The sequence below is a fragment of the Chiloscyllium plagiosum genome, unplaced genomic scaffold (genome assembly GCF_037043375.1).
Source record: "Chiloscyllium plagiosum isolate Xiang-an unplaced genomic scaffold, Cpla_swu_hap1 HiC_scaffold_33, whole genome shotgun sequence".
Classification (NCBI taxonomy): domain Eukaryota; kingdom Metazoa; phylum Chordata; class Chondrichthyes; order Orectolobiformes; family Hemiscylliidae; genus Chiloscyllium; species Chiloscyllium plagiosum.
Window position 1 is genome coordinate 5,395,518 of NW_028270171.1, and position 15,453 is coordinate 5,410,970.

General features: G+C 47.8%; 1 protein-coding gene across 3 annotated transcripts in view; it reads left to right on the forward strand.

Moving 5' to 3' along the window:
- Positions 1 to 13,944: 13,944 nt before the first annotated feature.
- The window catches only part of LOC122542002 (SH3 domain-binding protein 1-like), an 84,790-nt gene continuing 83,281 nt past the window's right edge, over positions 13,945 to 15,453 (forward strand). For 2 of the 3 annotated variants that reach the window (XM_087978234.1, XM_087978233.1), the window contains exon 1: positions 13,945 to 14,085. In XM_087978234.1, the coding sequence (XP_087834360.1) occupies positions 14,030 to 14,085 (56 nt within the window). In that variant the 5' untranslated portion in view covers positions 13,945 to 14,029. The remainder of the gene's footprint in view (positions 14,086 to 15,453) is intronic. The other variant, XM_087978235.1, reaches the window with a different exon arrangement.

Genomic DNA, 15,453 nt, shown 5'->3' on the forward strand with positions numbered 1-15,453 from the left:
GGTTCATTTTCAGATGTTTCGTCATCATATAGGTAACATTTTTAGTGAGCCTCACTGCATATGTTACTTAGTATGGTGACGAAATGTCTGAAAATGAACCTTCCAGCTCAGCGAGCAAACCGTCATCCAGGAATGTTCTATGTTCTGTGTTCTAAGCCTGCTCTGCCATTCAGTATGATCATGGCTGATCATTCAACTCAGTCCCCTAATCCCACTTTCTCCCCCATGCCCTTTGATCCCTTTAGCTCTAAGAACTGTATCTAATTCCTTCTTGAAAACACTCAATGTTTTAGCTTCGACCACTTTCTGTGGCAGAGAATTCCACAGCCCCCCCCCCCCCCCCCCCCCCCCCCCACCCCACCTCTGGATGAAGACATTTCTCCTCATCTCAGTTCCAATGGCCCATCCCGTATCCTTAGAGTGTGTCTGCCCAGTTCTGGATTCCCCCGTCATCGGGAACACCTTGTATTTATCCTGTCTAGTCCTTTTAGTATTTTATAGGTTTCTATGAGATCCCCCTCTTGCATCTAAACTCCAGTGAATATAGCCTGAACCAATTCAGTCTCTCTTCATATGACAGTCCAGCAATCAGTTTTAGACGAGGGGTACATTGTTAAAGATTGCTTTATCCTTTCACAGGATGTGAAAGAGTATTGAGGGGAATGGATGAATGAAGATAGCCCACATTGGCCATGATCAAATTAAGTGCTAGATTTGGATCTTAGGGCTGAATGGCCTCCTCCTTGTCCTATATCACAACATTTTGAGGTATCATACATGTGTTAGAATAAAAATGTACATGATCACATTCAGACCTATGGGTCCCTCACTCTCTCTGAATGTGTGAACCAACAAGGTTATTACAGAGGGAGTAGCACAAACTCTTTGATGTAACGTACCACATTGATCAGTGCGAATCTGACAGCAGCGTGGACTGCTTGTAATATTATCAAAACAAAATTTCAGGAAAACCATATTGAGCAGAGACCAACAGGAAAATCACCAAGCAGACAGGAGTCGAGATCAGAATGGGAGGGGACGCTGCATCAGCAAAAGGAAATACACCTTTTTATGTTCAATGTTTGATGGAACAGTATAGAGGGAACTTTACTCTGTATCTGTCCGTCTGCAGTCCTTGTCCTGGGAGTGTTTAATGGGGACAGTGTAGACAGAGCTTTACTCTGTATCTAACCCCGTGCTGTCCCTGTCCTGGGAGTGTTTGATGGGGTACAGTGTAGAGGGAGCTTTACTCTGTATCTAACCCTTTGCTGTCCCTGTCCTGGGGGTTTGACTGGGGCAGTGCAGAGGGAGCTTTACTCTGTATCTAACATAAGTACATAACAACTAGGAGCAGGAGTAGGCCATTTGGCCCGTCGAGCCTGATCCACCATTCAATAAGATCTTTATTATGGACTCAGTTCCACTTACCTGCCCGCTCACCATAACCCTTAATTCCTTTACTGTTCAAAAATCTGGGAGAAAGTGAGGATTGCAGATGCTGGAGATCAGAGTCAAAATGTATGGTGCTGGAAGAGCACAGCCGGTCAGGCAGCATCCAAGGAGCAGGAGTTGATGTTTCGAGCATAGGCTCTTCATATGGTCACATATCTACCTTTACCTTAAAAGCATTTAACGAGGTAGCCTCAGCTGCTTAGCTGGGCAGGGAATCCACAGATTCATGACCCTTTTCTGTGTTATGTCTAATAACTGAAAGGAAGTATGGTTCAGTCAGCAAGAATCATAATCCTCATCAACCACTCGAACTGCAGTGTGTGCTCTGAGGGCCATACGGTTGACTCTGACCACTGCAACTCTATACTGAAAACCTCTGGCTGGGAGTGTATTGACAGCAGGAAGTGAAAAGGGGAAACTGACAATCAGGCACAGCAAACAGGGAGCTGGTCATGCACAATCATCCTTGAATCTGCTCCTTATCCACATGTTTGGAGGCAGAGGTTTGACTATTGAAAAGAAGCTGGGTTTCAATCTGAGTAACCCTCCCCCACTGACCACGTTAATGTTTCAGCAATGCTAAACAGTGCCTGACAGATTCCTAAAAACCATTCCACACAGGAAGTGAATCAAGATATGTTGAGTTTCATAGTTCTGGCTGAAAGGGGGTGGTGGGATTGACAGGAAGGTCCCACAGACAGGACTTTCTCAATCAGGCTGGACCCAGACAGATATTAACCCCTGGATCTGGATGTAGGTTTGCTCGCTGAGCTGGAAGGTTCATTTTCAGACATTTCGTCACCATACTAAGTAACATGTTCAGTGAGGCTCACTGAAAATGTTACCTATTTGATGACGAAACATCTGAAAATGAACCTTCCAGCTCAGTGAGCAAACCTACATCCAGAACCTCAACCTGTGCTACAAATCTTCTCAAAACTCACTATTACCCCCTGGATTTGGGGACAGAGGAGGGTCCCCTCTCTGTGGAAGGCAGCAGTCTGTTAAGCCATATTTCCACCGGCATCACAGAGGGCCGCAGAACTCCAGGGATGCAGGCTGTGTTCAATACCACAGAGATAGCTCATCCGAAATGCACAGTTCCATTGTCCCGGCATCTCCCCTGCTCTCAGTCCAGAAACAAAAATAGAGATCGCTGGAGGAACTCAGCAGGTCTGGCACCATCTGTGGAGGCAGAAGCAGAGTTAATGTTGTGAGTCCAGTGACTCTTCATCAGAAACATTGACTCTTCCCGCAGATGCTGCCAGATCTCTTGAGTTTCTCCAGCAATTTCTGTTTTTGTTTCCTATCTCCAGCCTCTGCAGTTCTTTGTGATTATGGCTCAAAGTTCTGCCTCCTTCGACCCAGGGCTTTCCTTCGCTCAAGGAGGTAGTTTCTCTCTGTCTCTCCTTCAATCAATTTGCAGTCATTTCAGCCCCTTAATCATCCACACTTTATGGGCTATAAGCCCATTATTACTGTCAAAGAGTCATAGATCCATACAGCATGAAAACAGACCACTCAGTCCAAGCAGTCCATGCCAACCAAAAACACAAATTAAATTTGTCTGTGTTTGGCTCATATTCCTCCAAACATTTCTTATTCATGTACTTGTCCAAAAATCTTTTAAACATTGTAACTACCCACATCCAACATTTCCTCTGGAAGTTCATTCCACACACAAACCACCCTTTGTGTAAAAGAATTGCCCCTCATGTCTTTTTCAAATTTTTCTCCTCTCTCTTTAAAAATATGCGCCCCCATATCTTGAAATCCCCCACTATAACCTGGTGTTGTGTGATTTTTAACTTTGTGATAGTGAAGACTGATGAAGGGCTTTTGCCCGAAACGTTGATTTTCCTGCTCCTCGGATGCTCCCTGACCTGCTGTGCTTTTCCAGCACTGCTCTGATTTTTAACTTTGTCCAGTGAAAAGAGGTCCCAGCCTATCCAGTCTCTCCTTATAATTCAAGCCCTCCATTCCCAGCAACATCCTGGTAAATCCCTTCTGAGCCGTCTCCAGCTTAATAAAATCCTTCCTATAACTGGGAGACCAGAACTGGGCACAGTGTTCCAGAACAGATCTCACCAACGTCCTTATTATTTAAACCAGTCAACCCAACCTCCATCTCCTGTTGGCCCAACCAGAGGATCTTTGTTATTATTAAAATCAACCAGGGAGTGGTAGAGAAATAGAGAAGGATAAAATTGCAGTAAAAATGTATCCATTCTCTAACAGCACTCCTCTCTGCTTTCTCACTTTGAGATTTGCTGAATTTTCTGTTGCTGAATGCAGCCAGGTAAACTGCAGGAGCTTTTTTTTGCAACACAAATTCTGCACCAAAAGTCAATCACTTCACACATGCATATTTTTGCAGAACTGACTTCCTTAACGAGAAAAAGAAAGGCAGCCTAGTTTCACCGAAGCAAAAATTCACCTGCCGCCTCCCCCCCCCACCACCAACAGCCGAAGCAATCCCCACCGCCCTCCCCTCTGCGTTTCTGAGTTTAGTCATCAATGTCAGTCTAGCCAGCAGTCCCTTTACCCAAATGGTCACCCATCAGTGCAGTGACTCTCAGACTGAGTCTCCAACATGGACATCTCATTGTGACCCGATCCATTCCTGTCCTCACCAAATTAATGCACTTGAACAGGGCATCCCACTCAGTAGTGGTCTTGGGATCTGGAACTGATCATCCTGGTAGGTCTCCTACTCTGGCTGGTGAAGCAGGACCAAGGAAGCCATCTGCCAAAGAACAAAGAACCATTAAGCACAGGAACAGGCCCTTCAGCCCTCCAAGTCTGCAGAGACACATTTTGCCCTTCTATTCCAAAACTGTCTTCACTTACAGGATCCGTGTCCTTCTATTCCCTTCCTATTCATGTGTTTGTCCAGGTGCATCGTGAATGCTGCTATTGTGTCTGCTTCCACCCCCTCCTCTGGCAGCGCGGTCCAGGCACTTTTCCCACCCCTTGTGTGAAAAATGTTCCTCACACATCTCTTTCAAAGTTTGCACCTTGAATCGGTGTCCCTTAGTAATTGACCCCTCCACCCTGGGAAAAATCCTTATATTTCCCACTCTATCCATGCCATTCACAATCTTACAAACTTCTATCAGGTCGTCCCTCAACCTCCTGCGTTCCAGTGAAAACAAACCTGGTCTATCCATCTTTTCTTCGTTGCTAAAATCCCCCACACCGGGCATCATCCTGGTAAACCTTTTCTGCACCCTCTCCAAAACATCCATACTTCTGGTAGCTGGTGTACGCAATATTCCAAGTGTGCCCTCACTAAAGTTCTACAAAGCTGCAGCATAACCTGTCTGTCCTTATACTCAATGCCACAAAATGTGGCGCTGAAAAAGCACAGCAGGTCAGGCAGCATCTGAGGAGCAGGAAAGTCAATATTTCGCGCATAGGAATGATAAAGGGCTTATGCCCAAAACGTCAATTCTCCTGCTCCTCGGATGCTGCCTGCCTTGCTGTGCATTTCCAGCACCACTACTCTTTCGACTCTGACTCTCCAGCATCTGTAGTCTTCACTTTCTCCTTATACTGAACGTCCCTTCCAAAGAAGGCAAGTATGCCATAAGCCTTTTTTACTCACTTATCTACCTGCACTGCCACCTTCAGTGATCTGTGGGCCTGCACACCCAGCTCCCCCTGCACATCAATGCTCCTAGAGGTTCTGCCATTCACTATATAATTTCCTCCTGTACTTGACCTTCCAAAATGCATCACCTCGCTGTATCCTCTGACAATCCTCCTCACTATCTGCAACTCCACCAATCTTTGTATCGTCTGCAAGCTTGGTAATTAGACCAGCCACATTTTCCTCCAAATCATTTCTGTAGACACCCCTACCCTACCCCATCCCCTTAGCCCATCCCCACCAGACCGCTGCCATGCTGCTCCTGTCCGGCAGAACCAAACTTTAACTTTTTCCTGATCTGTCTCAGCCATGTCCATTTCTGCAGTGAAAATTTGTTAAGTATCTGGGCTTTACATAATTAGATAAACAAATAAAGTCAGGAGCTCTGGCTGGTCAGTTCTGTAGAATATTTGGCCAAACAGTTCCACTAGGAAGAAGGTAGTATAGGTCTTATTTCTAGACTCCTTATTTAGTATAGGGGTTATTTACAGATTCTGGGTTATTTAGTGCAGGGGTTACTTATAGATTGCTAATCCAGGAATCTGGTGAGATGTGATCAAATCACACCAAAAGTTTAAATTCAACAAATTGAATAAATCTGATGTTTAAAAATGTCTACTACCCGAAATGATGACCACAAAACCACTGGATTGACATAAAAAACCCATCCCATATCCTTCAGGGAAGGAAATCTACAGTCTTTACCTGGTTTGACCTACATGTGACTCCAGGAGTTAACTCTTAACTAACTTGGTAAGCCAGTCCAATCGATTGACAAAGGTGGCTCTCTGTCACCTTCTCAATGGGCAATTAGGGATGGGCATTAGCTACTGGCCTTGCCAGAGATAGTCATACCCTGTAAGGGGTACAGCTCACTGTATCATTGAGTCACAGGACCCTGAAGGAGAATTTAGTTTAAAATCACTGCTCCCAAGCCGATTTACATGGCCTGGCACATCCACACAAAACAGGAACCATGTAGCACTGACAATCACCATCAGATCGATGGAGGAATTTCCCCTTTAACTGAACTTGGGATCATGTGGCAGTCCTCATGATCAGACTTCCTCTTTAAGGCACTTATCTCACTGAATACCCTGTCATGGATCACAGATAGCTTACTAGCCAAGGGACATTTCCCTTTCCCTGGGCCAGAAAGGAGGAACATCAGATGGGCGAGGGGTGAAGTGAACAGTATTGTTTATTTGAGGAGAAGCTGGGCTAACATTTGAGGGAGAAGGAAATACAGGGGCTCCGTGATTTGAAATTGCCTGACTTACAAGCGGGATCCCATATTACTCTTAATTTTAAGGATCCATTGTGCCGGCGATCGCTCAAACTTACAATCAGATATTTTATACTGTGCCATGTTCCAACTTACGTTCAAATAGACTTACAACTGAACTCAGGGCCAGAATCCATTCATAGCCCAGGGACTGAAAGGGGAAAGATTTAAAAAGGGCAACTTTTTCACACAGAGGGCGGTACGTGTATGGAATGAGCTGCCAGAGGGAGTGGTGGAGGGTGGTACAATTACAACATTGAAAAGGCATCTGGATGGGTATATGAATAGGAAGGGTTTAGAGGGATATGGGCCGGGTGCTGGCAGGTGGGACGAGATTGATTTAGGGTATTTGGTCAGCATGGATGAGTTGGACCTGTCTCAGTGCTGTACAGCTCTATGACTCTCTGACTGCCTGTAAATAGTCCCAGTGGTGATTTAGATAAGGCAAGACAGGAGAAGGATTGAATGAAGATGCAACAGCAATATGGACCAGTTGGGCTGTTTCTGTTCTAGCTGAGAACAGTCGGATTTATTAACCAAGATTACAAGAGCCAGGAGGTGTTATTGAACTTGTATCTGAATTAGTCTTTATTGTCACAAATACTCAATGAGTACAATGAAAACTTTATATATCTCCAGTTACAGCACCATCTTAGGCACAGAGTTACCAGGTACAGCTTATGGCCTTCCAACCCATAGCACACTAGTGCCTGGTCTCCAGTCTCCACCAGGCCCTGGCTCCATACCACGCCAGGCTGAGAGGAGACTGGGCCGAGAGGGCACCGGGCCGAGAGGACACCAGGCCGAGAGGAGACCGGGCCGAGAGGACACTGGGCCGAGAGGAGACCGGGCCGAGAGGACACCGGGCCGAGAGGAGACCGGGCCAAGAGGAGACCGGGCCAAGAGGAGACCGGGCCGAGAGAAGACCGGGCCGAGAAGAGACCGGGCCAAGAGGAGACCGGGCCGAGAGAAGACCGGGCCGAGAAGAGACCGGGCCAAGAGGAGATCGGGCCGAGAGGACACCAAGCCGAGAGGACACTGGGGAGAGAGGACACCAGCCAAGAGGACACTGGGGAGAGAGGACACCAGCCAAGAGGACACCGGGCCAAGAAGACACCAGGCCAAGAGGAGACCGGGCCAAGAGGAGATCGGGCCGAGAGGACACCAAGCCGAGAGGACACTGGGGAGAGAGGACACCAGCCAAGAGGGCACCAGGCCGAGAGAAGACCGGGCCGAGAAGAGACCGGGCCAAGAGGAGACCGGGCCAAGAGGAGACCGGGCCAAGAGGAGACCGGGCCAAGAGGACACCAGGCCGAGAGAAGACCGGGCCGAGAAGAGACCGGGCCAAGAGGAGACCGGGCCAAGAGGAGACCGGGCCAAGAGGAGACCGGGCCGAGAGAAGACCGGGCCGAAAGGACACCAGGCCAAGAGGAGACCGGGCCGAGAGAAGACCGGGCCGAGAAGAGACCGGGCCAAGAGGAGACCGGGCCAAGAGGAGACCGGGCCAAGAGGAGACCGGGCCGAGAGGAGACCGGGCCGAGAGGACACCAGGCCGAAAGGACACCAGGCCAAGAGGAGATCGGGCCGAGAGGACACCAGGCCAAGAGGAGATCGGGCCGAGAGGACACCAGGCCAAGAGGACACCAGGCCAAGAGGAGATCGGGCCGAGAGGACACCAGGCCAAGAGGACACCAGGCCGAGAGAAGACCGGGCCGAGAGGAGACCGGGCCAAGAGGAGACCAGGCCAAGAGGACACTGGGCCGAGAGGACACCGGGCCGAGAGGACACCGGGCTCAGAGGAGACCGGGCCGAGAGGAGATCGGGCCGAGAGGACACCAGGCCAAGAGGACACCGGGCTCAGAGGAGACCGGGCCGAGAGGAGATCGGGCCGAGAGGACACCAGGCCAAGAGGACATCAGGTGAGAGGAGATCGGGCCGAGAGGACACCAGGCCGAGAGAAGACTGGGCCGAGAGGACACCAGGCCAAGAGGACACTGGGCCGAGAGGACACCGGGCCGAGAGGACACCAGGCCGAGAGGACACCGGGCTCAGAGGAGACCGGGCCGAGAGGAGATCAGGCCGAGAGGACACCAGGCCAAGAGGACATCAGGCGAGAGGAGATCGGGCCGAGAGGACACTAGGCCAAGAGAAGACTGGGGAGAGAGGACACTGGGCCGAGAGGACACCAGGCCGAGAGGACACCAGGCCGAGAGGACACCAGGCCAAGAGGATACCGGGCCGAGAGGACACCAGGCCAAGAGGATACCGGGCTGAGGGGACTCGAGGGGGAGAGGAAACCGGCTGAGAGGAAACCAGCTGAGAGGCTGCTACAATAGCTGCTACACCACATCAGGAGGCCGCTGTGCCAGGCCGGGAGATTGTCGTTCCAAGTCCAGAAGCCACTACAGGAGGCCAGGAGGTCACCACGGGAGGTCACTGCGTCAGGCCGGGAGGTGGCCAGCCGTCAGAGGCTTGGAGAGGAGAAGCAAAAAAACACTAAGAGGAAAACAAAGAGAAGAGGAGGAAGAACAGGCAGAGTGAATGAACTCCGGCTGGAGCATCTACTCCACTGCCATCTTGGACATAGGTCACTCTTTCAGCTTCAACTGTAGTATTACATCCAGATCTGCGCACTGCGCTGAAGGAAGGATGTGAAGGCATCGGAGAGAATGCAGAAAAGATTTACAAGAATCCACAGTCGAGAAACCTCGGTTATGAAGGTGGATTGGTGACATTAAGGCCATTTTCGTTTGGGAAAAGAAGGTTGAGGTGGGATTCAATGGAGGTTCTCAAAGTCCTGAAGGACCTGGAGACAGTCAACAGGGAGAAAGTGTTCTCTGTCTGAAAAAGGTCAAGGTCGAAAGGACACAACTTTAACATGATGAGTGACAAAAGCAAAAGTAACAGGAGGGAATCTTGATCACGCAGTGAGTGGTTGAGGCGAGAGGAGCATTCAGAAGGGAGTCTATATGTGGAAAGGAAAAATGTTCAAGATTCAAGGGAGAAGGATGGCACTAGTTCAGGCATGATGGACCGAATGGCTGCTTTCTGTCTCATAATGATTCTCCAATATCCTATACAACCCTCTGTCAGGTTCTTGCTCCCAATTGGACTCAAGGGAACGGAGTGTTGGGTGAAGATTTCATTTGGCCTCGGTTGTGTGCGACCCCACTGTGGAACAGCCAACCTGTGTTAAAAAATAAAAATGGCGGACTCACTGTGGAACCATATCCCAGCAGGCAGCATGGCCTTCAAAGAAGCAGAGAAGGAAATTAGAGAGAAACTCCAAGGAACGCAAATGTAGTGACAGTTCAGAAACATAAGGAGCCCGAGCCTGTGCCTCCAGTCAGTCAGCATTGATCATTTCCCCCCTGCTTATCACTGTAATTCCCTCCAAACTCAGATTCTCAGCTACCCCCACCCCATCTGTTCATAACTCATTTTTTTCTCTTTCTTTCCCCTTTTTTGGTGTTTTCCCCCTCTTGGCATTTCTTCACCTCCCCCTATGGTGGGGTTTCATCCCGGTCTCTCGGTGATATGTTGACTTGTCTCTCGTCAGCTCGCCTCAGTGTGAGAGTGGGTCCTGCCCAGGAGGCACCAGGGGAGATCGGAGAGGGAGGGGCAGTCTCAGCAGCACTGATGATATCTGAGGTGGTCTCTCTCGCTCACTCCCTTCCCCCTGCCCAGGCATGTTCGCAAGGCATCAGGGAGATCAGAGAGGGGGGAGTTTTAACAGCAGTGATGATATCTGAGGCAGCGGTATCAAGAATAGACAGCTGAGGTCTCCTAGAGAGCAAGATAAGCAGAGGTCTCATCAAAGACTTGAACTTTTAACTTATCCCTTTATTTTCCTAATTTACACTATAAAAGGCTTTAATGTTAACTATTACCTATTTCTTTACTTTTCTACATATGCCATGAAGGTAATGCTTAACTGTTTAACTCTCATTTCTCTTACTACTTTGTACCTAAGATTTTGTCCCTAGGTACCTTGAGACTAGGATGGTGTCCAATGCTTCTGTACTTGCATACACGTGACAATAAACTCTAAATCTAAATCTTTGAAATGCGGCTTATTACCTACTTCTTTAACCAAGCCTGTTCAAATGTCATTCTGTTTCAAATTTACATCGCCAGATTTTGATTGACGGTGCATTAATATCTTGAAGGTGCCACATGAATGCAAGTTGCTGTTGTTGCATTTTGCAGCTTGTATATTTTGCATGATAACACACCAAAGGGAAACTAGACTTGCATTTCAATAGTGTTTTTCACAGCCCCTCAAGATGTTCCAAAGCTTACAAGAGCTAATTAAGTAATTTGCAATGTAGTTACTTCTGGAACGTAGGAAATATGGCTTCAACTGTGCATAGGATCCCACAACCAGATTTGTTAAAATGACCAGATCTTCTGTTCTTCCTGATGTTGGTTCATAAATAAATATCAAGCCAATACATCCCATGCATCCCAGTGAAATAGTACAATAGGATCTTCTATATCCATAGGAGAGAGGAGACATGGACCTTATTTAACGTCTCAAACAATAGACAGCACCTTTAACCGGACTGCACTCAGAGCTGAGATGTCTTCATGCTCCAGATGGTGGAGTGGGATGTGAATCTGCAACCGTTCCGACATCAGAGACAAGGGAGAAACCGACTGAAACATAGCTGGTACGAAAATAAGGGTGGCACACTGAATGTACAGCTCAACAAAAGGTTGCAGGAAATGAATAGTGCCCTATATTTGTCCTGTGGAGCAATGTGCAACACCTGTCTGCAGCATAGCAATGCACATTACCCTGAAAACATCAGCACAGGGTGTTCAGTATGTGCATGCTGCTCATATTAGGCTGAGTGACAAACAGTTTGCAAATCATAGAATCCCAACAGAGTAGAAGCAGGCTATTCAGCCCATCAAGTCCACACCAACCCTCAGAACAACATCCAACCCAGACCCACCTCCCTACACCTTGCATTTTACGTGAATATCGCAACCAGCCTGCACATCCCTGGACACTATTGGCAATTTCCCAAGGCCGATCCACCCTAACCTGCACATCTTTGTACTGAAGGAGGGAATGGAGCACCCAGAGGAAACCCACGCAGCCACGGGGAGAACGTGCAAATTCTACACAGTTATCTGAGGCCAGAATCGAACCCAGGTCCCCAGGGCTGTGAGGCAGCAGTGCTAACCACTGAGCCACCATGGTTCTGTGCCCATGAGATTGATCTCCTTCAATTCAACATTCTTCACATCAAGTTTGAAATCCCTAAAATGCATTATTAAAAACCACCAACAACTTGCATTTAATGAGAGTAATTTACAAAGCATTGTGTAAGGAGCCATAGAACACAAAGCACCAGAGGTGTCTCTCTGCATTAGGGCAAGACAGTTGGGGATAACTCGATCCAAGCTGGGGGTAAGTTGAGGAGCCAGGTGCTCCACAACCTACCACGAGCAGACGAGGATTGGGCCTACACTGTTGGGTTTACTCGCTATGACACTCTAGTCACTGAGCCAACCAATATAACCAACCCAACTATTAACACAGTAAAAAAGTACCATTGTCAATCACAGGAGTGTCGATTTGACAGTGAACCATATGAGACGATTAGGAGAGGGTCAAGAAGTAGGGTTTACAGGAGCATATTTAAAGAGAAAAAGGGGATCCAGTTGAGGTCTATAAGATGCTAAAGGGGATTGTCACAGTAGCTGTAGGGAGGATGTTCCCTCATGTGGGACAATCTGGAACAGGGGGTCACAGTTTTTAGGATAAGGGGCGGCAGATTTCAAACAGAGATCAGGAGGAATTACTTCTCTCAAAGGGGCGTGAATCTGTGGAATTCACTCCCCCAGAGTACGGTGGATGCTGGGACATTGAGTAAATTGAAGGGTTTTTAATTAGTAACAATTGCAAGGGTTATGAAGAGCAGACAGGAAAGTGGAGCTGAGGCTGTGATGAAATCGGCCACGATTGTGTTGAATGTTGGAGCAGGTTCGAGGGGCTGAATGGCCTCCTCTTGCTCCTAGTTCTTATGTAAGTGTTTATGGAGGGAATTCTGGAACTTTGCAGGAAGCTGGGGTTACAGTTACCGCGGTGTAGTAATTCCTTTTATTTTATTCACTCATGGGACATGGGCATCTTTGGCTGGGCCCAGCATTTACTGCCCCCTCCCTAGTTGCCACCTTGAGAAGGTGGGGGTGAGCTACCTTCTTGAACCGCTGCAGTCTGTGTGTTGTCGGTAGACCCACAATGCCCCTGAGGGAGGGACTGTTAGTGGGAGTTGAAATAGTGACTAACTCCTGCATCACAAGACCACGACAGCCTGGGGTTGTATTTGTTTTAATCAACCTGTTTAGAGATGTATGACACTCCTCTGTGGCAAACAGGGCTTGGGCCCAAGCCCCCTGGCTCTGAGGCAGGGACACTACCATTGTGCCACAAGTACGTGCTTGAGTCATAGAGATGCACAGCATGGAAACAGAGCCTTTGGGTTTGTCACATCCATGCCGTGCAGATATCCCCAAATTAATCTCGTCCCATTTGCCAGCACTTGGCCCATATCCCTCTAAATCCTTCCTATTCTTGAACCCATCTAGATGCCTTTTAAATGTTGTAATTGTACCAGCCTCCACCACTTCCTCTGATAATTTGTATTCTGGTCAATATACAGGATTAAGGGAGAAAGTGAGGTCTGTAGATGCTGGAGATCAGAGTGGAGAGTGTGGTGCTGTAAAAGCATAGCAGGCCAGGCAGCATCCGAGGAGCAGGAGAAGGACTTTTGCCAGAAACGTCGATTCTCTAGCTTCATGGATGCTGCCTGACCTGCTGTGCTTACCCAGCACCACACTCTACAAACTGGGTTAAGGGTCAACTGATCTAATTGAGGTTGTGGAACAGGTTTGAGAGGATTTAACGGCCTAATCCAGTGGGTGAGAGAGGCCTTGGAGACCCAAATCTGAAACTTGAGCAGTCACTCTGTTCACATCAACCATCAGGAGTCACACCACACCAAGAAGTTGCAGTCCAACAGATTTGTTTGAAATCACAAGCTTCCAGAGCGATGCTTATTCCCCTGATGAAGGAGCAGCGCTCCGAAAGCTTGTGATTTCATAAAAAGCCTTTGTTGGACTATAACCTGGTGTGGGTGATTTCTGACCCTGTCTACCCCAGTCCAACACCGGCACCTCCACATCCAAAATCAGCTGTCCCACTTTGCATTTCCCGCATTCCCCCTCCTCCTTACGTTACCACAAGACCTATGATAGCAATGTATTTGGATGTGGAGTGTACAGAGAGAAGGATGTGGGAAGGCACAGCCCTGGTGGGAGATACCCGTTAAGAGCAAACCTCAGGCAGTGCAGCCAATGTGGAGGAGCGCCCACCATCAAGGACAGAACGATAGGATGTAAAAAGTCATGCCGACTTTAACGTTGCCATCACAAAGTGATTTAGAAACATCAGACTGTGGCTTTAAGGGAAGTTTCGTTTTCACCGCTTGTGGGAGGGAACAGAAATGCTGAGCTCACTCCCACTGGATGGACCGTGCAGTAACAGCAGCAGCTCCAAGTCTAACTGAACTAAAGTACACACACACACCCTTACATATTTATAAAAAAACAGAACAGATTTGAAAATGATGAAGAAACAGTTTAATCGGATGTTGCAGTTAGCGAATCATACTGTAAACAGGTAAGAACCATAAGTGAGAGTTTTAAAGTGCATTTTGCCTGTTGGTTTTGCAATACTCAAATTAGGAAGTAACTGGCTCGTCAATACGTTTAACTCAAGGGGAACTCTCTTGTTATAATTAAATAAAGACATTGACTGCAGTTGGACAGTAAAAACTGCAGGAATACATTGTTTGACTGTGTACAGCTGAGGTTGTTGGACAGTGGGGTTAATTCCTTTGCTGGTTTTGTTTCTGTCACAGTGCCTTAACTGTACAAATGGGTTAATACTCTGCAGGTCCACAAGACTGTCCTCCCCTCCTTCCCCCTCAGACCCTGCTTTGACATCATCTTAAATTAACACATGCTCCTGATACTGAGATAACAGTGTGGAGTCACTGTGTGGGTTGGAGGGGGTGATGATTAGATTGATGATAAATCTACCGCAGAACTGGCTGGTGGGTCAGTCTGTCCGGTGGACAAGAATTTAAAAATGCCAAGTTTGATTGGGAAAGTCAGTTGGCAGACTCGATTTTTTCAAACTGTGTTCCCAATTCAGGAAGGTTTCGTGGGATCTGTTAGCCAGTATGGACATGATGGGCCTTATGGCCTTACTTTCCCTTCACCCTATTGCTTACATCCCCCCATGTGACTCTAGCTACCTTCACAGCCCTGTGTGATATGGAGATATAGTGAAACCGACTCTTTGAGGTGCCCTGTGAGTGTTTAAGGGCAGCAATGGACTATGTTCCCAATTCATTCCAACTGAGCTGATCGCCATCTCTTTGGGTTCCAGCTTCAAGGAATAGAAAAGCAGATATCTGTCTGGGTTGGGTGCATCTTCAATATTTAAAGGAGTATCTCTTACTTGAAACAACTGTGGGGCTGGCACGAATGGGCCTCAGTAAGTGGCCTGGAGGGTTCCTCTCTAAAATGAGACATAGAAACATAGCAAATAGGCCATTCAGCCCTTCGAGTCTGCTCACACCATTCAACATGATCATGGCTAATCAGACCCCTGTTCCCACTCTCTGCCCGTGACCTTTGACCTTTCACCATGAGAATTTGGGGTGAAGCCATTCACTCATAGGATGTGAGTATCTCTGCCTAGACCAGCATTTATTGCCGTCCCTAATCACCCAGAGGGCAGTTAGGAGTCAATCCCATTGCTGTGGGTCTGGAGTCATGTGTAGGCTAGACCAGGTAAGGATGGCAGTTTCCTGCCCTAAAGGACATTAGTGACCCAGATGGGTTTTTCTGACAATTGACGATTTTTTCATGGTCATCATTAGACCCTTAATTCCATATTCTTCACTGAATTCAAATTCCACAATCTGCCATTACCTGAATAGGGACTAATAGTTTAGTGATAATACCATTAGGCCATTGC